The sequence below is a fragment of the Alternaria ventricosa genome (genome assembly GCF_023758065.1).
Source record: "Alternaria ventricosa strain BMP 2768 chromosome Unknown scaffold_10, whole genome shotgun sequence".
Lineage (NCBI taxonomy): Eukaryota > Fungi > Ascomycota > Dothideomycetes > Pleosporales > Pleosporaceae > Alternaria > Alternaria ventricosa.
Window position 1 is genome coordinate 746533 of NW_026055690.1, and position 24694 is coordinate 771226.

General features: G+C 52.7%; 7 protein-coding genes and 1 non-coding gene across 8 annotated transcripts; 5 read left to right on the forward strand and 3 right to left on the reverse strand.

The window, feature by feature from the left end:
* Positions 1–1488: 1488 nt before the first annotated feature.
* Positions 1489–3292, forward strand: J4E93_006330 (uncharacterized protein; the record flags this gene model as incomplete). The annotated part of the gene is made up of 5 exons (XM_049344246.1): positions 1489–1649; positions 1699–2198; positions 2251–2570; positions 2622–3083; positions 3137–3292. 5 exons carry the CDS (start codon positions 1489–1491, stop codon positions 3290–3292), a joined length of 1599 nt encoding a protein of 532 aa, XP_049198681.1.
* Positions 3293–3913: 621 nt separating this feature from the next.
* J4E93_006331 (uncharacterized protein) lies at positions 3914–5474 on the forward strand (the record flags this gene model as incomplete). Its single annotated transcript, XM_049344247.1, has 2 exons — positions 3914–3919; positions 4095–5474. 2 exons carry the CDS (start codon positions 3914–3916, stop codon positions 5472–5474), a joined length of 1386 nt encoding a protein of 461 aa, XP_049198682.1.
* Positions 5475–5803: 329 nt separating this feature from the next.
* Positions 5804–8488, reverse strand: J4E93_006332 (uncharacterized protein; the record flags this gene model as incomplete). The annotated part of the gene is made up of 1 exon (XM_049344248.1): positions 5804–8488. One exon carries the CDS (start codon positions 8486–8488, stop codon positions 5804–5806), a length of 2685 nt encoding a protein of 894 aa, XP_049198683.1.
* Positions 8489–9785: 1297 nt separating this feature from the next.
* J4E93_006333 (uncharacterized protein) lies at positions 9786–11743 on the forward strand (the record flags this gene model as incomplete). The annotated part of the gene is made up of 5 exons (XM_049344249.1): positions 9786–10064; positions 10113–10490; positions 10546–10588; positions 10636–11357; positions 11408–11743. The coding sequence occupies 5 exons, from the start codon at positions 9786–9788 to the stop codon at positions 11741–11743; spliced, it is 1758 nt and encodes a 585-aa protein (XP_049198684.1).
* A 405-nt stretch (positions 11744–12148) lies between these two features.
* On the forward strand, positions 12149–12249 carry J4E93_006334. Its single transcript has one exon. It is a non-coding gene; the product is annotated as a tRNA-Val (tRNA).
* Positions 12250–13877: 1628 nt separating this feature from the next.
* On the reverse strand, positions 13878–17838 carry J4E93_006335 (uncharacterized protein; the record flags this gene model as incomplete). Its single annotated transcript, XM_049344250.1, has 2 exons — positions 13878–14743; positions 14793–17838. The coding sequence occupies 2 exons, from the start codon at positions 17836–17838 to the stop codon at positions 13878–13880; spliced, it is 3912 nt and encodes a 1303-aa protein (XP_049198685.1).
* A 2880-nt stretch (positions 17839–20718) lies between these two features.
* On the forward strand, positions 20719–21919 carry J4E93_006336 (uncharacterized protein; the record flags this gene model as incomplete). Its single annotated transcript, XM_049344251.1, has 2 exons — positions 20719–21118; positions 21201–21919. 2 exons carry the CDS (start codon positions 20719–20721, stop codon positions 21917–21919), a joined length of 1119 nt encoding a protein of 372 aa, XP_049198686.1.
* Positions 21920–23167: 1248 nt separating this feature from the next.
* J4E93_006337 (uncharacterized protein) lies at positions 23168–24430 on the reverse strand (the record flags this gene model as incomplete). Its single annotated transcript, XM_049344252.1, has 1 exon — positions 23168–24430. One exon carries the CDS (start codon positions 24428–24430, stop codon positions 23168–23170), a length of 1263 nt encoding a protein of 420 aa, XP_049198687.1.
* Positions 24431–24694: the final 264 nt, after the last annotated feature.

Here is a 24694-nt window from a genome sequence, read left to right on the forward strand (position 1 = left end):
TCAGGTCTCTAAGCGCCATCAATCACGACATGAGTGTACAACGCGAGTAGAGGACCGGGGTGGGGCGTTCTGCGATGGAAAGAGGGGCCCCACTAGCCTATTCGCTTGCGCATGAACAATATACTGTCGACTCCAACAGCTCGGCGCGTGGAACTCTCTACACACATATGCCTCCCAGGAAATTGAATGTGTCGCATGAGTACGAGCACCGACCTCGCAATTGATTACTCCCACGGCTGCCGCTGGTGCATGCCGCCAAGGCTGCACGTGGCCTGCAACATAGCTCCGATGTGCACCTGGACACCGTCCCGCCTCGTCGCTTGCGCGTATGCACAGCGCGGCTTCCCCCCTAACCATTTACTCACCCTATCCGGATGCGTACATCGAAGCCGTCTGAGCCTTATCGACGTCTGCCAGTGCGAAAAACCATGCAACAACGTCGTCAGTACAATTGTTTTGTAAAGTCCAGTCACCGAGCTCCAGATCCGGCGCGCAGGCCCATTTATCCATCTTGGCTGGTCCTGGCATCGCGTGGTAAGCTTGACTTACCGTGAGCGGACTCTTGGTTGGCTATTCCAAGCCTTGAGTGCAGAACACCAAGAGGCATACCGGATGCTAAGCAAAATTATCCGCGGGACGAGTCGCCTGTTCAGATGGGGATCCAGAGCTATCGAGGCGTCTTACAATCAAGCCCGGGGGCGTCTCAAGCCTCAACGCTGGGCACAGCGGAATAGAAACAGAATCGGGGAACGCATGGCTTGATGGCGAAAATCACTCGGCAGATCGGCTTCGACATCTCATGATGAACGAGTCTAGCATCTGATGAGTTGAAGCAGACCGAGGCATAGGAACCATCAGGCCTCGCCAACAGTCGCTTTTGCACATGTCGCTGCTCCAAAACACAACATACTGTTGTCGTATCTGGCTATCACAAAGTTAATATCAAGGCGCTTTCGAGAGCCAATGAATGACAGCGACCCGTGTCTAGGTCTATTGTCAAATGTGGTCACACGTTCTAGCGCCACCAGGTTATAGACTTCTGGAAGGCAACCGAACTCCCCATGGGGAGACAGCAATTTGCATCGGACGTTGGATATCTCCGTTGGCGGCCAATGCCTAGATATGACAAGACGGGACTTCTCTGTTCTTGTAAGTCTAGTCCCACGGCGCTACGGGCCTGGTGCCAACAGATCGCTCGGTGGAGATTTCTTGGTATCATCTTACTGGCCCTTCCCACCGTTGCTGTCAGGCATTCTTCCTGCAAAGTGCGGTACCCATGTCCGTCAACCCGCGGTGGAACAAGCATGGGAGTATCTCCCATCCGGGGTGTGGGGTCGCTTGCAGTGGAGGTGGATTCGAATATAAGTACTCGACGCCGGACGAGGGTCGTTCTCAACCCCAAGGGACTTCGCCCATCAGTAGCACAGTCTACTTGTCCTGAACTTCGGTCAATCATTCACTTCACAGTTCCATCGTTCTTTATTCAAGATGGTTGGTATGCACGTCGGAGCCGCCAAGGGCAACAGCGCCGTCCGCGAGGATGCGCCTGAGTTCGAGAAGGTCATTTGGTACAAGGACCCAAACATGCGAAAGCTGTTCTGGCACTCTTCGGTCCTTTGCATTGCCTCCGCCACTACTGGTTATGACGGGTGAGTAGACTTTCCAGTAATGAAGTGGGATTTGCTGACCATCTTTTAGCATGATGATGAACTCTTCACAGCAGATGAGCAAATGGCAGGACTACTTTGATGAGCCTACCGGTAACCGCCTGGGTCTCATGAACAACATGTACAACATCGGTTCGATCGTCAGCTTCTTCCTCGTTCCCTTCCTGACCCAGTGGACCGGACGTAAGATTCCAATCGCCGTCGGCTGCTCCATCATGATTGCTGGTGCCCTTGTCTCGACCTTCTCTACGAACTGGCAGATCTACATGGGTGGCCGTTTCATCCTTGGTTTCGGTAACTCTTTCGCACAGATGTGCTCGCCTATTCTTCTTACCGAGATCTGCCATCCCCAGCACCGTGGTATCTTCACTGCCGTATACAACTGTCTCTGGAACTTGGGTGCTCTCTTCGTCGCATGGATCGCATGGGGTACATCTCAGGCGGACAACCACTGGTCTTGGAGGTCCATCACCCTTCTTCAGGCTCTGCCCTCATTCCTCCAACTCTGCTTCCTTTGGTGGGTTCCTGAGAGTAAGTCAAACTTTACACCGTATAACGAATATACGCTGACATTGCTTCCTAGGCCCACGTTGGTTGATCTCCAAGGAGCGCTACGAAGAGGCCCTGGACACTCTCGCCTACTACCATGCCGGTGGTGACCGAAACAACGCTACTGTTCAGTTCGAATACGTCGAGATGAGGGAGGTCATTCGTCTGGAAGCCGATGCCAACAAGAACTCCAGCTACGTCGACTTTGTTAAGACCAAGGGTAACCGATGGAGGTTGGCTATCCTCATCTCTCTCGGCATCATCTCCCAGTACTCCGGCAACGCGCTCTTCTCCAACTACATCAACTTGGTCTACGAGGGTGCTGGTATTACCAGCGAGAACCAGAAGATGGGTGTAAGTATCGCTGAATCGTTGCATGCAAATCCCCACTAACATTTGAATCAGCTTACCGGTGGTGAACGTATCTTGGCTCTCTGTGTGTCCGTCTACGCCGCTACCTTGATTGACAAGGTTGGTCGTCGTCCCCTCTTCCTCGGCGCAACCACTGGTATGGTCGTCTCATTCGTCTGCTGGACCATCACCTGCGCTATTTACGAGAACTCCGGCGACACCAACTCCGCAGCCGGATACGCTCAGATCCCATTCGTCTGGATCTTCGGTGTCTTCTACGCTTTCGCCTGGTCTGGTCTGCTTGTTGCCTACGCTCTTGAGATTCTGCCTTACGCTCTCCGTGCTAAGGGTCTCATGATTATGAACATCACTGTTCAGGCGATTCTCGCCGTCGGTGGTCAGACCAACCCCGTCGCATGGGACAACCTTCCCAAGCACTGGAACTTGGCTCTCTTCTACACCCTCTGGATTACCGTCGAGCTTGTCTTCGTCTACTTCGTCTATCCCGAGACCAAGGTATATACACTCTTGATCTACTCATGAGAACAATGCTAATGCTGTACCTACAGGGACCTACACTTGAGGAGATCGCCCGTATCTTCGACGGCCCTGCCGCAGTCGCTCCTGTGGACATGGATGCTATCGCCAGACAAGCTGCTAAGGAGCGCCTCAACAACCTCGGCGACGAGAAGGAGCCTCACGTTGAGCACACCCACGTCGTTTAGGGTGCTTGATCTCACTCGTTAGTAGTCACGTCGCAGGAATAGGGGAGGTTGGGCTTCGTAGTTTTGGCATTCGCTACCCCTAGAGCAGTCTTTACTTCAATATACCCACTGCTTTGGTACGCACCGTCTGCTGCTCTCTTGCTGTCATGTTTCGTAGTGACTATGCTTCAGAACAATCGCGCAGGACCTTCGGCGCTGATCTCCCACGAACAGGACACATGCTAGCGCACCGGCCAAGCCGCCAAGCCGTGCTAATTCGGTGCTCACCCCGCAATCATTTGAGCGATTTCCGCAGTCCGTCTCATCTCTTCTCAACCCGTCTTGGCATCCAACATTGAAGAGCCCTTCCGTGTCTGGCGCGTGAGCAAATTATCGTTCAGCTTCATCAACCACCCTGATCCTTCTTTATCCAAATAGCAACCCGAAACACACCACGTTCATCTCGGTCAGTCGGTCATATTACTATCTTACTGACTCCAAACGTTCCATCACTGGAGTTCCTCGGGAGCATCTCCGGACGCGACGTGCATAAGACGGTAGTTGTGAGTCTATGGATCGGAGAGCCAGGGCACTGACGCCGTATGCATCTTCGTCGCGCAGTGTCGCTCTACATCGCAAGGGATGTGTGTCTGCAAAAATCGTAGAGCTTGTTACTCACCTCACGGCACGTACAATCTATGGCATTGTTTCATCTGTCAGTTCACGACTTTAAGAGCGCACTGCTGTTCGCGCCTCCACATTCAGAACTCACGTCTGCCTATCTCAAATCATTGTTCGTGAGTGTCATTCGACTTAAGCTCAGGGCATCTTCGTCACAATGGACCGCCTACCTCAGGAGATCATCAACCGGATGGTGACGTTTCTCGATCGGTATCCAGATCGAGAAGGGGTTCCCAATATCTTACAACAACGGTTGGTCGTTAAGTCGTCAGCACTGCCACCTTTTGCTACAATATCCAAGCAATGGAAGGAGGCTGTTGAGTTCATTACATTCCATCGACTAGACATCAGAAGCGAAGATCTTGGCGAACTGCGGACCATCGTAACACGCAATAGGTGCAAATATTTGAGGAACTTGAAGTACAGCATTCTGCTTCCAGAATATCCGGAAGAGCAGGGCAATCTCATGGAGAGCAGTGAGGAGCAAGAGGCCAACAACGACATCTTCACCCATAGCATTGCTGAACTTTTCTCGACCTTGAAGCAATGGGAGGATGCAGGTGTCCGTTCCGAGTTGCGATTCAACCTAGCAGCTCCGAAGTCCCCGAGCGATTGCTACGATTCCGAGATTCGGTATTCTACTGCCTATCTCACGCTGTCCGAGGTGGACAAAATACCTACAGTTTCGCGAATCAGCTATTTCCAGATGCAAGGCAATTACAGCCGAAAGATATCGCCATCCGTTGCGCCCCAGCTCATGTCAGTTCTGCCCGGCCTGAAGCACATTTACGCAGAATTTTACGAAGAGGGTGCACAATCGGCCAGCGTTGAGAGAAGATCAACTTTCGCAAGGTTACTTGAGCGAACGAAGCTTCCGGCTAGCTCAGTAGCGATGTTCGATTTCCACCAGGAAGCGCCGTTCGATCACCGAGAAGCTACGTCCTCTAGTCTTCCACAAGGCACACTCTTCGATCCATTTAGCGCGTCCCTACGCGTCTTCTCTCAGAATCTTACAACCTTCATTCTGGACGCTTATGTCGACTCGACGCTGTTCTGGCCCTCTGTCCACGAATCGCGCGCCATGCCATCGTGGCCCTCGCTCAAGAAGCTCAAGATCTCGTTCAACCCCGTCGCGCCTTCTGGTGCCTGGTACTTCGTTGGCACCCCGAGGGACGAGGAGGACACTCAATACATGCAACACGGTAATCGAGACACGCTAGACCCGTTTCTCATCGCCTTTGCAAAAGCGACGCAGCAAATGCCTGTCCTCGAGAGCTTTATGCTCGAGTGCGAAATCGGTCATAACGTGGGCTTCTTCGAACTATCCTACTATGCACCTGGCGTGAAAGCGGACTGGAGTTTAGATTGGGGCGATGAAGACACGGCGACGGTCCGACGATTGTATTACACGGTTGGAGATGTGTGGAGGCCGGATGCGTTCGTTGAGGAAACTTTGCGCCATGTTGGAAGGGAGAGGCATAGGCTAGAGCTGATTAAGAGGTTTCTTAGGCACAGGAGTTAGAGTTTAGAGTTAGCTTGGAGTTGGTTTTAAGCATGCAGCATTAGGAGACAGCGCGTTGTTGCAGATAGCAAATGAACTTGCATAAGCGCGCTTGACATGAACATTGGCCTCAGCGTAATTTCTTGCGAACAAGCTTGAGTTGATAGATATCTAATGACCAAGATCCAGAGCAGACCCGTATAAGATATGAGACATGTCCACCTTCGTATGATAACATGGTATCCTCCAGATGTGACTACTCTTCAAACACGCTATCTAAATCCATGTCGCTTTAATCCGCGTCCAACCCAGATTCTCCGTCATCCCACTTCGACATCGTTCACAGAACCTTACATCAATCCTGATCCATCGTATCGCTCCTCGTCCGGTCCAACCTCATACTGGGGCTGATCCTCAGCCTTCAGCGACTTGGGATCGATGTACCGACATGTAAGCGCAAACCGCAGCTTACCTGAGTGCTCAACAGCGTGCTCATAATACTTCTGTACATCCGCACCGTGCATGATGACAATATCGCCATGACCGAGCTGCATCGTCAGCGCGTCCCTCGCATTGCCTCGGTTGTTGAGCTTCAACTGCTTGGGTATCTGCTTCCTCCTCGCGTTGTACGCCTTGGAGTCTGATATCTTGAGCGCATCGAGCGAAGGTTGAAGTGCGAGACGAGCGTCGTAGTGTTCGCATCCAGGAATTGGCGCAACATCATCGTAAAGACCAGCGACAGAAGATATACCGTGGTAGTGACGGGCTTTCATGCGGATCCGCATAGTGCCTGGCGCACCCAAACTCAGAGTCGCAATAGTTGGACCGAGGCCGAATTCGCCGTCATCGTGGTAGTTGATCTTTTGTTCTTCGAAGTATCCCAGTGCTAGAACTTCGTTGAACTCCTTCTCTTGCCATTTCTGATTGACATCTTCCATGCTATTCCCAGTCTCTTGTGTCAAGAGCAACTTGGCCGCCCAGTTCAAACGACTGCGAGTGCTGGTTATTGGACGAGCGGCTCCATCGAAGGAGCGAGATGCTGTCGCTGCGATGAACTTATATGGCATGCCATAGTTGACTGCGAAATGGCGGCAGTAGTTTGGTCCTTTGAGCTGACCGTTCGGCATAGAGCGTCGCTGCAGTCCGATGTCCGTCTGTTGGAGCTCTTCGAACATGGCATCTGGTCCACCTTCTTCCTCAAGCACTGTCTTGTTGGCGATCATGTGTGTGATGAAGCCATTGACCCCGGGTAACTCATAACGATTGATGCGATATCCATGTTCAAATGATACCCTCAGTCCTAGAAGAGGTGTCATTGTATCCCTAGACAGCGTGTAGCTGCTAGTGACTGGCCATAACGGGTCGTGAAGCGATAGCGCGGGGATGAGCGTGTGCGGAGGCGTCCTCGTGTACTGGCATGCTACATTGGAACACTCCCAATTTGTCCAGTTCAGACGAGATGTGCAGCGTCCGCAACCAGGGCAAACAATACCAGACCAAAATGCGACGGATGTATTTTCACCGGGAATAGAGTGTCCTGAAAGCTCAGCAGCGTTAGAGACCAGAGGGCAATCGTGGTCGTCATTGTGCCAAGGAGTCTTCTGCTTAAGAAAGCGTGGGTCGTATACCAAAGAGGCTTCTTTTGGCTCTTGCGCTGACGTGCTCGTTCCGGGTCCTGGTGTTGGCATAAGGGTCTTCCAAAAGGCGGCGCAAGTCGGCTGTAGACACATCCACCCGTTCAGGTATATCTGTTGAGACTTTACGTTGCAGGTTCCGCATATCTTCTCAACTGGGGGTGGTAGCGAGCCAAGCTCTACAACTTCCTGTGAATCCTTCTCTTTCCACCAGGACTCTTTCTTAGTGTTCAGTTTCTCAAATCGGTATCGCACAATCTTGCTTTTACCACTCTTCTCAGCCCAGATATGGGTGGGCTTGAAATGATCTAGAACACAATACTGATGCGGTGGCTTTGATGGGATGTTGGGGTTGTCGACTCCAGTGATGATGACGACTGGGTTGTAGTGAAGCATGCAGTTCCTCAAGCCTAGTGCAGCTGAGTCTTCAGCTTGGTCCTTCTTTGACTTCATCTCACCGGAGTCAATGTCCTTCGCGAGGCCACCACCTGCTCGTGAGATGACGACATTAGTATCCATATAGTCGCGAGTATGGGCAACCTTGTCGAACATGAAGCCTCTCACAAAACCGCCAGTTGAGTAGCAGGCGCTTTGGTATGCGCGATAGTAATGCAGCGTCTCGCAGATCTCTTGCCGTCCATCTGCCCAAACTTCTGGTTGTCCGTGCGGCTCTGGCTTGTTCGAACCTCTGTTCTGCTGGGCAATGAGTCGCTCGGTAATATCAGAGAGGTGTTTGTTGTCGGGTACGTTGAATAGTTCGCCGACGGGAGAACCCACAAATCCGTCGCAATCTGTTGTTGCGTCTGATTCCGCATACAGACTGGGCATCGGCCCAATACGGTCAGCACAAGGCGGCTTTGTCTGGTCGGCGGAATCGCCAGCTCGAAGCCAAGCCTCGACTTGTCCGTCACGATCTCGATTGTCGGGGAAAGAAATAGACGCGGAACAGTCATGCTCTCCATGCTCAGCTGCGCCACACCTTTCGCAGGTCAAGCCCAAAGGCGGTATGGGCTGGGCTAGACATGAGTCTTGTCCAGGCACCTGGCCGTTCCCAAGCTCAATGTCCGACTTGCCACGTACGACACTCGGATCATAGTGGATAGCTGATTCGGGCGTAAGGTATGCGAAGCGACTATCGGCCTCCTTCGACAGCATCGAAGGTGGTGTTTGCGCGTGATTGACGAAGCCTGGGGCGTCGCGCATACTGTCCTCCGGCGTATTCGGTTCCCATGATTGCGATATGGGTGTCTGGTTTAGGACGGTTTCTTGCGAGGCAGATGGAGTTGTGAAATCCTGGCTCGATGCCGGTACGGGTCCAAGTATACGCTGAGCACATTGGCCTTGTCCGTCCAGCGGAAAAGAGCTCCGTGTGTTATCGTAGGCAGAAACCTGCTTGCTCATTAGGTTGATGACCGAAAAGTTCGAGGGTTTTACAAACTGGAGTTGATGGCAAAGATCCCGGCGGGGACGATAGCTCACTACCAGAGCTTTCGTTTTCGTGTTTTTGGCTTCGCTGGCGTGTGAACGTGTTGACCGGGATTTTGAGACAGACTATCTTGGACTTTTTCTCCGGTAGTTGTGACGAGCTGTCGATGCCATTGGCAATTGTGTCCAAAGGTGCCGGAACCTCAGCCTGAATCTGATGAGAAGCACCCCTTGACGTAGCTGAAGCTTCCTTCGAAAATGATTTGGCCTTGGCCGAGGTCGCTTTCTTCTTCTTGATGGCTGACGGCTGAGGCGGCGCATTAATATATCTTTCAGGTGGTTTTCTCACTCGTGTCGGGCGTTGGGAAGATGCGCTACCATAGTTACCGAGATCTTTCTGGAGTTCAGCGGTCCCTGATTCGGGTGTGGTTTTGGGTTGCTTCGCTCCGGGTGCACTTTCTCAGTCGAAATCGCTGTCGTCAGACTTGCGCTTTGGGGACGCCATGAGAGATGAGTGATTCGAGCAGTCGTTTACTGTTAGATGCGAGTTGTATATTCAGTAACGATAGTTGGAGCGACAAGAAAGACAAATTGAAGTCTGGAAACAACAGAGTGAGGTCAGGAGTGGCAGGTGGTGGGATCGCGTCATGCGGACAATAGAAATTCAATTCAGGTTCTTGCGACAATACAATAGGAAGACAGCTGCAATTAGAGTCACGGAAAACTCTGCTGAGACGCTCTCACTTGGGCGACGCAGTGAGAGTGGGCAAACGTTGGAGATGGTGACAGTGAAGACGGCTGCCAGCGCGGAGGCAGGGTCGAGGATGGCTCTTGCTGTATTCCATCGCGATAAGAGCGACTTCCACGATAGCAGCCAAGCCTGGAGCGACTCGTCATGCTTGCGACTTCTGATTACACTCGGTCCCACGCAGCAATTATTTCTTTCTTGATGTCTGGGTCGAGGAGGTGAGTCGCGTTTTGCTGGCTCCGAGCTAAGGCCGGCGTCAAGGAGAGCTTTGGCCGCTTCGAGACGTGACCTCGGTACCCCAGCTTTCCCCACATTTGGGGGCTGGCAGTAGCTGTCGGCTCCGACCAGACACGGCATCCGATGATGCTAACGTCATTCAGGAAGATGGGCGCATGCGTTAAAGCTCGAGTTTTGATTCCTCCTTTGTCTTCTCCCTGCATCGCCAATTGAGGCTTACCATAGGTGAGTTCCTGCATCCGTCCCAAGACTTCGCGCATACTGACGTACGCGTAGATATCGCTCAACATGCCTTTCAATCCTCCTTCATGGGTGCCGCAGCTCCCATTCGATCCGCCAGACTCGATTCCCATCTGCGACTTTATGCTCGATGAGCACTATGGCCGCCACCCGCTCGGCTACTCGAACGACCCCTTCACCTGCGGGTTGACCGGGAAGACATACTCGTGTTTGGATATGCGAGACCGCGTCGAGGCTCTTGCCCGTGGCTTATCAAAGGAGCTTGGCTTCAAACCTAACGAGGCGACTGAATGGGACAAGGTCATCGCTGTTTTCTCCGTCAACACGGTAAGCATTCCAGGCTGTAAGATCTGTAACGGTACTGACGTTAGCTAGATTGACACACTCCCATTGGCATGGGCCACGCATCGTCTAGGTGGTATCCAGTCGCCCGCCAATGCCGCATACAGTACCGCCGAACTCGAATACCAATTGAAGAACTCCGGCGCGAAAGCCCTCTTCACCTGCGTTCCCCTCTTGGACACCGCGCGACAGGCGGCCAAGGCCAGCGGCATCCCCGAGAATCGCATATACATACTGGAGGTGCCCGAATCGTTCGCTGGCAAGAAAACACCAAAGGGGCTCAAGACGGTCGACGATCTCATCCGTGAGGGCGAGAAGCTTGATCGTCTGCCAAAGCTGAACTGGGAGAAAGGCGACGGAGCTCTGCGAACCGCGTTCCTTTGCTACTCTAGCGGGACTTCAGGACTACCGGTAAGTAGTGAATGTATTATGCGTATGCGCAACTGTATGCTAACGTATTACACAGAAAGGTGTCATGATCTCGCACAGGAACGTCATCGCGAACACAAGTAAGCATGTTCTTATATCGCATCAAATACTAGCTAACCACACACAGTGCAAATCACTACCTACGAGAAGCCGTACAGAGACACGATCATCAACGACGTACGAAACCAATCCGACTACACCGAGATCGCCCTGGGCCTCTTGCCTATGTCGCATATCTACGGCCTGGTTGTCATTTGCCATGCAAACGTCTACCGTGGAGATGGTGTCGTAGTTCTTCCCAAGTTTGAGTTCGCATCGACTCTTCAAGCGATCCAAGACTACAAGATCAACTCGTTGTTCTTAGTTCCACCGATCATCATTCTCATGACCAAGAACAAGCCTCTGCTCGACAAGTACGACCTCAGCTCTGTCTGGTCGATCTTTACTGGCGCTGCACCGTTAGGGCAAGAAACCGCAGAGGATCTCTCGAAGATCTTTCCTTCGTGGAAGATACGACAAGGATACGGTCTCACGGAGACATGCACCGTTGTATCCTCATCCTCTCCTGACGACATCTGGTTCGGCTCATCCGGCTCCCTTCTGCCTAGCATCGAGTGCAAGATCGTTACTATTGAGGGCACCGAGATCACTGGCTACGATCAGCCTGGCGAGTTGCTCGTCAAATCTCCCTCGGTTGTACTGGGCTACCTGAACAACGACAAGGCCAACAAGGAAACGTTCCAAGATGGGTACATGCGTACTGGTGACGAAGCTGTCTTCAAGAAGGGGCCAAATGGTCACGAACACGTCTTCATCGTCGACCGTATCAAGGAACTCATCAAGGTTCAGGTACGTTCCCCACTCCTTGTATAAGATGACAAATACTAACAGTATTCAAGGGCCACCAAGTCGCACCCGCAGAGCTAGAAGCACACCTCCTGACGCATCCCGCTGTAAACGACTGCGCCGTCATCCAGATTCCCAACGAAAAGACCGGAGAGGTACCAAAAGCTTTCGTCGTCAAATCACCGTCAGTCGGCCTCGAAGAGAACGACCGCGTCCTCGCTCGCGAGATACAAAAGCACGTCGAAGAACACAAGGCGCGATACAAGTGGATCAGCGGTGGTATTGAATTCATCGACGAGATTCCAAAGTCGCCGTCTGGCAAGATTCTACGACGGTTGTTGAGGGACAAGGAGAAGGAGAAGAGGAGATTAGCAGGCAGCAAGCTCTAGGCACCTTTACCTGTGAGAGGCTGTTGTCATTGTAGCGATAGATGTTATACGTTGTCTCCGCGTTGCTGTTTTAAGCTATCGAGGTACCGTCATGAGTCAATACATTTTAATAACCACAACCACTTATTCAACGTCATGTTAATACGACGTGATGTAGTAAAGATGTATACCAGTGTAACCTTAATGAAGACTCGTTGCCCCTCGTATCAGGGTGCTTCTGTAGTAAGCTGATAGCTCCCCACCCGGCCAAGTGGCTATAGCTCCAGCGAGCTGCCCACATTCAACCCCCCCTTTTCGCCCTAGCAAATGCACAATTTCCAGGTCTAACAAGTCCCTCAGTTTTGACACTACGGCCCGCGGAATAACTACATAAATCTTACTATTTTACCTCTTGCTATAAGTCAGGGCTCGTTGGTGTAGTTGGTTATCACGTCAGTCTAACAAGGGGCCTCAAAAGCCACCCGTTAGGACACTGAAGGTCCGGAGTTCAAACCTCCGATGAGTCAAGAGCAGCTACAGTTGCTGTAGTGCTTTCGTTTTTTGTTGCGGGGGTGGGCAGTGAATAGGTGTGGGCGGATTTGGACTTTTTTTTGGTAGATTTTGGGTTAGAGATTGAAGACACGAATTTCATTCCAAAATACCTCAATTGATACTTTAGAGGGATATATCACGTAGCTTTTAAGTACTATCCATTCAATTTTGAAGGATGTGTTCGTTGGCAGGGGTGGGGGCAAAAAGGCGAAACTTCGGCACATGAACTTCGGGAGTGCGATGCAGCGAGCCTTACGCAACATAGCAACTTGTGCTATTTTGAACATCAAAGATAGTCGTAACAGCTAGGAATATACATTCAAGGGGATTGACAACGTGTGTTATATGCATGCATCAGGCAAAACGATACTTTCTGATACGAAAATGACACGATTCAAGAATGTAGTATATCCAGCTATCGCATCAACATGCAATGCACCTTAGACAGTTAGAAGCACGTATCAATACATAGTGCATCGCCGAATTCGCGTTGCAATCCGATCCCTATGTCCAAAAAAAGTTGGGTGTGTCTGACATACCCGAAACCAAAAAAAGCTTCGATCTCCACCAACAGCCCACCACGCATCCCACCACGTCTTCCTACACTACCCACGGCCTCTACGGATCCAAAAAGAGAGGTCTTGCCCGGAATCGAACCGGGGTTGCCGGAAGACACTGATTTTGAGATCAGAATCCGGAGTGATAACCGCTACCTGGATGGTTATTAGCGGGGGCAAGTTGGTAAGTGAGGAAGAGGATCTACGCACACTACAAAACCGATTGTAAGCGAGTTGCTTGACTGATTGATGGTGCGATGGAAAATAACACAGTTTATATTGATGGTTACCGCAACACGAGATGGACTTGGTGGTTTGCATGGTTGGGCCGTGGTGGGGCTGCGGTGAGAATTTGCTGGAAAGTGGTGCGAGGACGCCGAAGTATGCCGGGATCGGGGGGCATAGCTTTACTCGCATTACAACATCACATGCAGACAGATCGAGTATCATAGATAGCGGTATTGATTGTAGGATTCTTCACAAACTACCAACTTGGATCATTGCCCCTGAGGCTAAACCCTACCCATCCCCACCAACTAGCGAGTGAATTCGCCCAGGCTACATCTCCAACCAAGACAAAGTGGATATAGAACGCTCGTGCAAAGGAAAACACTAAGGAGATAAAGGTCGCTCAAAGACCACCACAAGGTAAAGGTAGCGAGAGGGGTATCAATGGTGCGCAGCAGCGAAAGCCGGCCGAGAGAAGAAACATTACAATAGGCGGTACGAGTGATAAGATGCGCGCGAGCACAACCGCTTTCTAGCCTTGCAGTCAGGCCCCTAGGGTTTGTTGAGCGAGTGGGAGAATACAAAGAGGGGGGTCGAAGTAGAGTGACGGTAGGAAAGATGCAGACGAGGTGGCTGGGACCTCCGCACAATGACGTTGAGTCGTATGGGTCGTTGCCCTAGCAGTGGGAGAAATAAGACGGTACAAGCGAAAGATGGAGATAGTCGAAAAACAAATGGGCGACAGGCGGTGGAAGACATCCGAGCGACCGTAAAGCATGCCCGTCACACGTGAGCGAGTCGTAAGTGCAGTGCGTTGTTTAGAAACCACGGAAAGGATCGTTAGCGTCGAAGTCGAAGAGACCGCCGCCTCGGTTCGACTGGTCGCGCGTGCTCGCGCTCCACTGGCTGCTGCCGCGTCGGCGACGGTGCTGCATGTGCGGTGCTCGTCCGCCGTAGCTACTCAGCTGCTTGGGGTCGCCGAGAGCGTTGTCGATGAAGGCTTCCATGCGGACTGTGCCCATGGTGTCGAAGAAGTGTTGACGAGTCGACGTGCTGGCTTCGGATGTTCGCGAACTCATGGCGCCGCTGTTGGGGTTGTAGACTGACGAGGGTACGGATGGAGGTACGCCGGCACTGTACATATCAGATGATACGTTGGAGTAGACCGACGGTACATGCTGGTGTGAGAAACTGCGGAAGGGAACAGTTGGAGGAGGCGCGCTTGGTCCGGTAGAACTCCTCTTCCTGCCGTGCTGTGGGCCACGAGGAATAGTTGGAGGGCTGGCAGAGTCGGGCATAGCCGTTTCGAATCCAGCAAGAGATGGCAAGCTAGGCATTGGCTCATCCTGAGCCGCGTAACGAGCCATGACTGGGTTCGTCCTTCCCTTGGCGAGACGCACAGAGTCCTGGACACGACTACGGCGCAGTGTCGCACCTTGTTGACGTTGAAGTGTTTCGTCGACCGGCGGAGGTACCGGTGGCAAGGAAGTCAGATCTGGCATGGGTGCGCTCGAATGGGCGAGGAAAGAAAGGGCCGTCAACCAGAGGTAATGCCTTTCGCGGGACGAGGTGGTGAATTTGAGCGCACGAGCGGGAGTAAGGATGAGGATAGAGCGGTTGAAGAGCGTCTCGTTCTTCGGGGCAGGACAGGTGTCGGCGACATCGAGAACAGACTGGATGACGACTAGTGGTATGTTAGTAGATAGAAAGTGACATGAACTCGAGAGACTTACGCTTGCGACCACTCTTACCCATCAACGCGGACCCAGTCGTTGGCTGTTTGCTACTCCACAAGATGGCTCTTTCATATGGAGAGATCCAGACCCAACGCTTGTGCCTCACACCATGGCTAGCCAAAGAAGCCTCCTCTGCTGCTCGACTGACATCCACCGGCGTGTCAGGGCCACCAAAAGTCTTCCTCTTGCGCACATACTTCCACATGAACTCTCCAATCATGGCTGCAGCGATCGCATCGACGACACTAGTGTGCGAGACAGAAGTGTTGGTAGATCCGTTGGCTGTGTAGCTTGTCGCTGCAGTTGCATTTGATAGCTGGTGTCGGTGGCGGAAGCCACTTGCACTGGCAATGTCGCTCGGTAGTGGAGGGATTGAAGATGTGTCGGCAATGCTCGGAGTCGCAGGCAGTGTGGGTGATCTGCTACGAGAGCGTGCGCCCTTGGAGACTGGAGCAGCGGATCGCACCTTGCGTAGGCTGTCTTTCCGCTGATGCTTCACGCCATATGGACGACGACCAGCGTATGAGCCACTGTTTCGAGGGGTTGGGCTTTGCGAACCTTCGCTCTTACTCACTGGCTTGTTGCGAGAGCTGGATCGTGTGGGAACCGGGAAGGGTGGCTTGGGAATGTTGTGCGCTGCGGTTCCGCTGTGGATCATGGCAGATCGTCGGATGCTGGGCTGGCGGCCGATAGAGTTACGCTGTGCCTTGCCAACTCTGGAGGGTTTCTCCATCGAGCTACGCTTAGACGCTATGGATACACTGTTGACAGAATCCTCCGATGGCCTAGGCATGGGCGTGGATTCCTTGTCTTCAGGAACGGGGGTAGGTGGGTTCACTGGCCGTCCGCTCTTTGCATTGCGCGATGAAAGCATTGGGGTAGAGAACTGTGGGCTCCTGTAGTCGTCGTCGTCGCTCAGGTCCGCGTCGTCGTCCTCTTCATCAGACGAAGGTCCATCAAAACCGGCGAAAAGGCTGCTCGTTCGGAAGGGTCGGTTGAGAATGTCTGAATGAAGCTGGCGTGACAAAGGTCCATTGTCGTTGTTTCCTGGGTAACGGTTCTCAACCTTCTTCTCAGCAGCCTTCTCAAGACGAGTAATGAAGTCCTGACGAGACGTGGTCTTGAGAGTTGAGTTCTCGGCATCGCTAGAATCCTTCTTGATTGTCTTGACGTGATCTGCCTCAGGAGTTCCAGGCTTGGAGGTTATCGCAGAAGGAAGGAGATGCGCAGGAAGCTTCACCGCTCTCTGATCAATCCTGATTGGCTCAGTCTGCATGGCAGTCGAAGACATTGGAGCGACCAGGTCGCCGGTGGTTTGAGTCGAGACAGTCTTGGTTCCTGGAGGAAGGATAGGGGCCTTGGGCGATGAAGGAGCGGATGTAGGAGCATGGATAGCAATAGAAGGAATTGTTATCGGAGCTGGCGGTGGAGCTCTAGTAGGCTTCTCTGGTACTACTTCAGGCTCGATCGGCGAGTCTGTCTGCGTTGCCGTAGACACGAGCTGAGTTTGGTAGACTGGTGACAAGGGTGCTTTGTCTGATGGCTGAGGAATCCTAGGCGTAGGTGGCGGACTGAGAGGCTGTTCGATTGTCTGTACCGAGCTTGAGGTCGTTGTGCAAATTTCAGGGCTGGCATGGACTGGCGGGCTGGAAGCCAAGGGTACTGAAACACGCTTCCGACTTTGGTTGGCCTCAACCTCAGCAGCAGTAGATGGGAAATCATTCGACTTGGTCTGAACAGATGGCTCAATAGTTTGCGACGTCGCTTCCACCATGACCAACTTGGCAGGTGATGGTGGAGGCGACGGTTGCACACCGGTGTCGACATAGATTGGTCGTGTTGGCGGGAAGACGAGCGTAATGTCGCGAGGCGTCAATGTTACTGACGATTGAACCGTTTCATATGACGACTTCCGCGGCTCGGTATCATCGGCAGCCATGACAGGGCTATCCCATGTAACTTGCTGGGTTTCGCTGCTTAATCCTAGGATGCGCTTTGCTTTTTCGTCAGGTAACATCGATTGTCGCGACTCGCGAACTCTTCGAGCCCGCATTTCATTTTCAGGGAAGTCGTCCGAGTCAAGCTCCAGATCATCCAACTCCTCCTCTTCTTCGTCGAATGTGAGCTCGTCTGCAAGACTAAGACCGTTGCCTCTGCCATACCCATCAGAGCTCATCAACGACATCCGGTAGTTGCGTCCGATGCTCCTGTAACTGCTGTTGCTTCTGTTCCTGGAATGACGTCCAAGACGTGTGGATGACCTTCGCTGTGGCGATGAACGTACGCTTCCTGCGTCGCTCTCTGGTATACCAGTGTCCTTGCTCGGGTCTTCTGCCTCACTTTCGACACCAGCCTCCTCATTGGCAGCTTCTTCCTGGATAGCGATCTCGTCCAAAAGCATCCTCAAGCGGGTCTCTGACACATGAACACGTCGCTCCAGAATTCGTTTTTCTCCCGCCCACTCTTCTTTTTCGCGAGCCCACATGTCGTGCACCTTGGTAGAGTCGTCATCTTGGCTTCTTGTCCTCTTTTCTGCTGCAGCTAGTTTCTCTCGCAAGTCGGCATTGGTCTCCTTGAACTTGTCTCTTTCACCTGCAATCTCTTCTAATGCAGCAAGTGTTTCAGTCTCGAAGTGCTGGAGCTGACGTTTGACGGCTTTGCTTTCCTTGTTGGACGAAGAAAGCTGTTTGGCAAGGACGTCGTTCTCGGATCGTGCTGTGTCTAGGTTCGTCTCCAGATCATCGATGAACCTGTGTTTTGAATCGAGCTCCCGGCGGAGATTCAGGATCTCAGAGACTAGGTTGGCGTGCAAGGTCGGAGTAAAGCGGCGTGGGTCGAGGATCGAGATGTTCTCGTCGTTGGCAGCATCGTCCCAACTAGAACTGTTGTCTTGCGGAAGTGGTGGTGGTGAGCTGGGAACATCGCTGCCTGGTGTTTCGTGTGTTGAGGTTCTTCGGGATAAGCTGTATGGGGTTCCAGCGGGAGTGGGAAGCGGGTGGTTGGTCAGGAAGGTTTCGTGGTCGGAAAAGTAGTCGGTAGCCATGTCGGGCGCGTTGTCTAGGCCAGGAAGTGTATTATGTAGTAGGGTGTTCAGAACCACAACGAAGTGGTGCTGTAGATACGTATAGCTTAACACATGCCTGGAGTACAGTCAGAATATGTCGATGGCATCTTTGGTTGCCGTAGCCAGGGGTGACTTTGTGGAGTCTTTGTCGATGCGCCTCCACAACTGATTGTCGTAACAATAGCGATTGTGTCGACCGCCAATAGACCTGGCAATGGTTCACGTACCGGTCGAGTGCTTTGTGATACGATCGGGTGTTGAATGCTTAGCTACTTAGGATAGCGGGAGTCGTCTTGAAGGATAGTGTATAGCGTCGGATCGAATTACGTGGGGTAGGTATATCGACGGTTCGGCAGCGTTCGGATGGTATCAATGCTGCAGTAGAAGGTCAGTACCAAGTGGCTTTGCGACGAGTCCTATTGTAACGAACGGGTTCAGTCACGAACTTATGGCGCGTACGTACGGTTCAAAGGAATGACGTGACAATGGTGAAAGTCGATAGATAAAGAAACGTGCTCAACTCATTCCATACATACGATGCGAATGAGATGGAGAAAGCGACTAATGGCGCGTGCTAAAACACTTTTGATGGTAAGAAAAGAACTGTCAAGCAACGGGCAGCGGGCCCTACGAGAATGATACCCGTGTGTCGTCAACGGCACGGAGCGTAGGGAGGAGAAGGAGGGACAGGCACAACTTGAGCATGAAATCGCTGTGATCGCCCATGCATCAGCTAGGATCCCGGAACGCAGGCACAAGTCCGCACAGTCCAAGAGGAGGCGGGACTATGGCCAAAGGCACGAATAGGATTCCTGGGATCAATCAAACCCCATCTGTGCCTGCTCAAATTTGTTTCGATGTCCGAGTCCATCTGCTTATGCACATCTCCGCACTAGCGAGCACAAGTATCCCTGCATGCAGGCTGAGCCGAGGGTCCCCTGGACTACAGGGACACTATTGGCTCAGGCCCATCCGCTTTCCGCTTTTCAGCCAAGCGTCATTGGCTGCGCATTTAGGTCCAACGTTCCCTTGAATGCGTCCCGCGACGACGGCCAATACCTTAGCGAGGTGAAGGAAATGACCCGACAAGGGGTAGGTGGTAACGAATGCGGGTGGCAGTAACGGTGTTGACGAAGGGGGTGTGACAGACGCGCGAGAGGAGCAGCATCAGCAGATGTGAGGCGCAAGTTCATACGACCCTGGGCGCACCTGGCTTCAGACGAAAGTTGCGTGGACGGTAATTTGCTAGATGGATATTATCGCCGTCCAAAGCTCCGCGTATGCCTTGCCCTATCAGTGATTCTGGATGCCTCCGGCGTAGTCTGGCGTTGTTGATGAGCTGTGATTCAGGGTTTCAGCCTCTGCCCACGCCGCAAACTTGGCCCACTGTGGAAAGCTTTGGACCAAGTGGCACGTTCGTGTCCCGGTCCGAGCTATCAAACTCTCGATGGCGCCCAACGCTCCGGCGCGCCAGCGCGGTACCGTTAGGTTATGACCATCGCCTGTAATTAGAACATCGATCGTGATACTTTGATCACGTCTCGGTCTGACAATCCCATGCCTGTTGGAAGCCTCAAAAAGGAGGCATATATGGATTGCCATACTGGTAGGCAGTTGCATGAATGAGCAGCCTTATCCTGTACTGCCGAGTCAGGTGAGAGTCAAGCAGAGGTAGTCGACTTCCTACTTTGAGACGAAAGGATTCATCCGTGCGCTCTTGGCGGCGCAAAGGAGCCGAACTCGAGTCCAGATCGACGACGCAATTCTACAAGTTGAAAGTAATAGAAACCTCAGCCTCAGAGTTCCTTTTGCGAGATGTCTAGTTATCATGCCAGAGTGTATTTGTAGCAGTCAGCAGTCATGGTCGTTCGGGGTAGTTGAGTAAGTAGTTCGGCGCATGTGAAAGTCGAAGATCGCAGGCCGTCTTCTTACCCCAACAAATCGAGAGCAAGATCCACGCTACCATGACGTTTGATCTTTGGCCAGGCAGAGCCTGTCAAATGGGCAATCCCCCGCGGACGGGAAGATACAGTTTGAAGGCGTCGCGCGACGTGCAAGCGGCATCCTGAACGCGATCGATTGACGTTTCGTTGAACGCCCCCAAATAAACAGCCTTGCCATGTGGTGGAATTGCTTGCAACCTTCATTCTGAATCGATACTTCGCCGATGGGATTCACGAATAATGGACCCCGAGTGTAACAAGGAGTACTTGGTCCACCAGCGGAGAGTGGGCCTGATGTGCGGACAGCTGAGGGCGCAATACGGCGGCCTGGCAATCAGCAGAACATTCCATGATTCCACCCGACACGCGACATAACAGCTCACGATCCAACTGTCGCACAATGTATGCCTCGTCAGGTGTCAGTCGGTGTTGCTCGGCCCTACTGAATCTCGTCGTCGTCTCAGAAAAGCAAATAGGAGATTTGCGTCGTAATCGGCTACCAGCGCCCTGAACCTTCGGCGTGGACGAGAAGCTTAGACGATATAGCATGACGCGGAAGCGCCGGTGCCGGCTCACCCTATTTTAGCGTGCCCCTCTCGTTGTCCTGCGCCATCCCTTCTTGCTTTGCTCTACTAGCTGGTAGGCGGGTGGCTGGTGGTGCCCTGTGACTGGGTTAGTCGTCTGCGCGGTCGCAGGCAGCCAGTGACTGCCAGTTCAGACGTCAGGGTTCCCGAAGTGAGCAGCCCCGCCATTGCGTGACTAAGCGACCATGCACCGAAAATTCGAGCAGACAGTCACAGCGAGCATATCGTGATGTTTGCGACAACAGGTGTAAAATTTTCGAAACAACACGGGCGACATGGCGCAACCAGATCAAAATGGCCCACCGGCGGCGTCTGCAGACTTGCCACCTGCCATGGCTGATGTCAAATCGAAAAAAGTAGACGATTTGCTGAAAGAGATGAACCGTATGCCAATCTTCATGACCAGTCTAGATGAAACAGATGGCGAGGGAGGCGAGAACATGGCGCTGGAGGCGTTGAAAGCGATGGCGTACGAAGGAACCCGTGCCGAAATCGCTGAGAACTTCCGCCAACAAGGCAACGAATGCGCGCGGGCAAAGCAATGGACAGACGCGAAAGAGTTCTACGACAAGGCAATAGCGGCGCTCAAAGGACCACAAACAAACCCTGATCCAGATGCGGAAGGTCCTGACGTTATTCCCGTGGAGCTTGACGAGAAGGAGGAGGCGGAGAAGGAAAGGGCGATTGCAGAGGCTGTCTATGTCAACCGAGCATTGTGCAATTTGGAGAAGAGTTAGTTTGCAAGCACACCCTGAAGACAGGCATTATGGCTTCTTCACCAAAGTTTCGACTATGGTCTGCTGACACGCGGCAGAAAACTATCGCTCTTGCATTCAAGATTGCGTATCAACGCTTAAGATCAACCCCGCAAATGTCAAGGCCTTCTACAGATCAGCCACTGCTGGTCTAGCACTAGACAAATTACAAGAAGCAGCCTGGGCATGTGATAGAGGACTAGCCCTAGACGCGGACAACGCCCCTCTCAAGGCCCTCAGGACCAAGATCGATGCTCGGAAGCAGTACATAGAATCCGTCGAAAAGGCGCGTCGCGAACGAGAAGAAAAGGCTGCATCAGAGCGTTTAACACTCAAACTCGCCTTGAGGAGCCGAAATATCCTCACGCGGAGCACGGAGAAGCCCCCAGATCTGGAAGACGCCACTGTCAAGCTGGAGAACAGTCTGGATCCATCCTCAACACTCACGGTGCCAGTCATACTGCTGTATCCCATGCACTCGCAGTCGGACTTCATCAAGGCGTTCTCTGAGAAAGAGAAGCTAGACGAACACCTCGACTACATCTTCCCACTGCCATGGGACGAGAAGCACGAGTACACCATCGATAACGTAGAGTCCTACATGGAAACTGCAGCCGGCGGTCTGATCAAAGTAGGAAAGAAGATGAGCCTAGGCAAAGTACTTGGAAGCGGAAAGCCAGAGATCGTCGACGGCCTGGTAACGATAAGTGTGCTACCAAAGGACAAGACAGCTGGTTGGATAGAAGAGTTCAAGAAGCGGAAAGGAAAGACGGCATAAGTGGGTTCAACGCACATGCTCGGCAATCCCGAGGAGCGCATCAAATAGAACCGCTCACCGGACCGAACGATGACGATGTCTAGACGAATCGACGATATGAATGAACAGACACATGCCAAAAAGCTACGGGCACCAAGTGCCAACTCCTCACATCACCCTCCGCTCTAGCCTATTCCACAAAATCTCCGTGGTCTCCGTACATGATCGCTGACGTACCTCCCGCACCGACCATCCACAACGTGCATCGCGTACAGTATCCCCACTGAATCACTGCCCTGACCCGTGCTGTCCACATCCTGTCCGAGGAGCTCATCGGGCAAACCGGCTATATCAAACCACTTTTATGAACTCGACCACCAACTTCGCCCAAATAGTATACAGAGGCTGAATAGGACTCTGACCACCTTCCAGATCGTGTTCCGCCCGTACCCTCCAGCCCGGTAAGGGGATGCATGCACGAACGAACGCATCGAGGTGCATTGTTTTCTGCATGCGCAAGAACGACTGGCAGCGGCTACGTGCAGCAATGTTTCACGTTGACAACGTTTTCCCGTCGCTTGCCCCGATTTATGTTACTGTATATGATTTGCCCTGCAGCCACACCACCATCGCGTACCGCATTAAGCAGGCGTTCGCACGGCTCGCTTATGCAAGGTACATCTTTTGTCCCATGGTTCAACACGTTGCGCGGCTGCAGGCTGGCTGAGAAATAGCTGGTGGGGTCGGGGCTAGGGGATGTCGCATTTTAGCCGTCGGTGCACTTGTTGGGGCCCGAACGAACGTGCCATTGGCGGTAATATCGAGGAATGATAATGAGGGGTTGGACCAATCATCACGACAACACGAGCGACTTTTTATCTAATGCTTTGGATTTTTATGTTGGGAAAATACATTGATGTGATGTGCTGCAGGAAGTGCCTGTACCGTCGCCAAACAGGGCCTGACAACGTCATCCGCTGACAGATAGGAAACATGGGCCCGGGGGTAAATTGTACAAGATGAACCTCCAGCACAAATCATAGCCATGCAACGCCTGCTCGCCATGTATAGTACTCCTCGAGTGAAAGCAATCGCTAGGTCTACCGAAAGTTTGCCGAAGCAATGTGAACATCAACATGAAGCTAGGAAAATGTGAATATTAGAAAGTGGTAGGAGCCGGCAGTTGTGATCCCAGTGTGATAGCACCGCAAGGTACATGTGTAGTGTGGTATGCCGCGAGATGGTATCTGAGGCAGCTTGAATGCTGAGCTATTCCTTCACGTAGAGCTTGTCCTTGCGCGTCATCATCTCTTTCAGGTCATTCCAGGCGAACGTGCTCAAGAATCTATCGGCACTGTGATGGTACTTCTCGAGCTCCCGCACCACCTCGTCGGCCTTGATCTGCTCCAGGTAACCCAAGAACCTGACATCGGTACGGCCCAGTTGCCGACGTCCGCCAAAGTACATTGTGATCTTGCGGAGCTTGGCGTTGCGGAGGATGCGGAGGCAGTTCGCCAGGTAGTCGTCGTTCAGATAGCGGCGCTCCTCGTTGGAACGGGCATAGGGTGTGTCCTTTGGGCGTGCGTCATCGAAAACGAATTTGACATCGCGAAGGTATTGAATGTTCTCGGGGCCGATCATTCTCAGAAAATGCAGTACGTCCTGGTAACCGATCTCCTTGGGTACTGGCTCCCAGTAGGGTCCACGAGTATCGTAGTGCCGGTGGAAGGAGAATGTGTTCTCGCCGTATAAGATCGAACAGCCTTCGTTATGCACCACCTTACAGGTCCTGAGGAATTGACCAGACTTCGTCAGGCTGTTCTTGGTATCATTGTGTCTGGTAAACGGGATCCTGAGCTTCGAAGTCTGGTCTTTGCGAGCGAAAAGGTATCGATAGATGGTATTCCTTAGCTCGGGCGGCAGATCTGTGAAGCCTGCATTTTGTACCGCGGACGTTCCAATTGGCCGCGGGCCTGTAGCATGGGACTTGTTTGATTTACGTGGCTGCATCTCATGTAGTTTGCCTGACTCGTTGGTCTGTAGGAGGGTGCTATCGAGCTTGACGAAGAGTGGACCGTGAAAGCCTAGCGGGACGTTGAATTGCAGGGTCACAGGCGGCTTCTTTGGAGCACTTCGATGAAAGGCGCCGGCATCTTCGTTGTCGGTGAGGTCATCGAGCTCCTGGCGGTAGACAACGGGCTCTAGGCGCGGAGACGGGGGTGAGGGACTGCGCTTGCGCTTCAGTGCGCCCTTCTTCTTCTTGTCTAGACGGCTGCGCGGGTTCATATCGTCCTCGTCCTCCTCGTCGCTCAACTCGCTCAACTCACTCTCGGTCAAGGCGTCAAAGTCGGCGTCTTCGAAATCGACGTAGCCTGCTACCTTTTGAATCTTGCCTGCGCTCTTTCGAACCGGACGGCCAGTCTTCTGGTTGTACTGCGTGATCTTGGAAGGGCTACCTAGCTCTGGACTCGAGTCGCGACTCTGGGGTGTTGTTGGAGGAGGCAGGCTCGGTGTCTTGAGTTTGGGCGCCATGGTGGGATCTTTATATGCGGACACCTTGCTAGTTGAGGTTGTTAGCGGTGTAAGACAGGTTCTCGCGTGGCCGTCAGATGACCGCTGTTAGAAGTAGAGGTAGAGGCAGAGGTTGCGGCTACGGTCAAGATGGGGTTAATACAGTAGACGTGGGGTCAGTAAACAGAGAAAGCGCGTCTAGGGCAGTGACGGTCGGTGCCACGCGCGCTTTCCAGGCTAAGGTTAATTACTAGTAGCCTTGGCAGTCAGTTGGAAGAGGTGAGG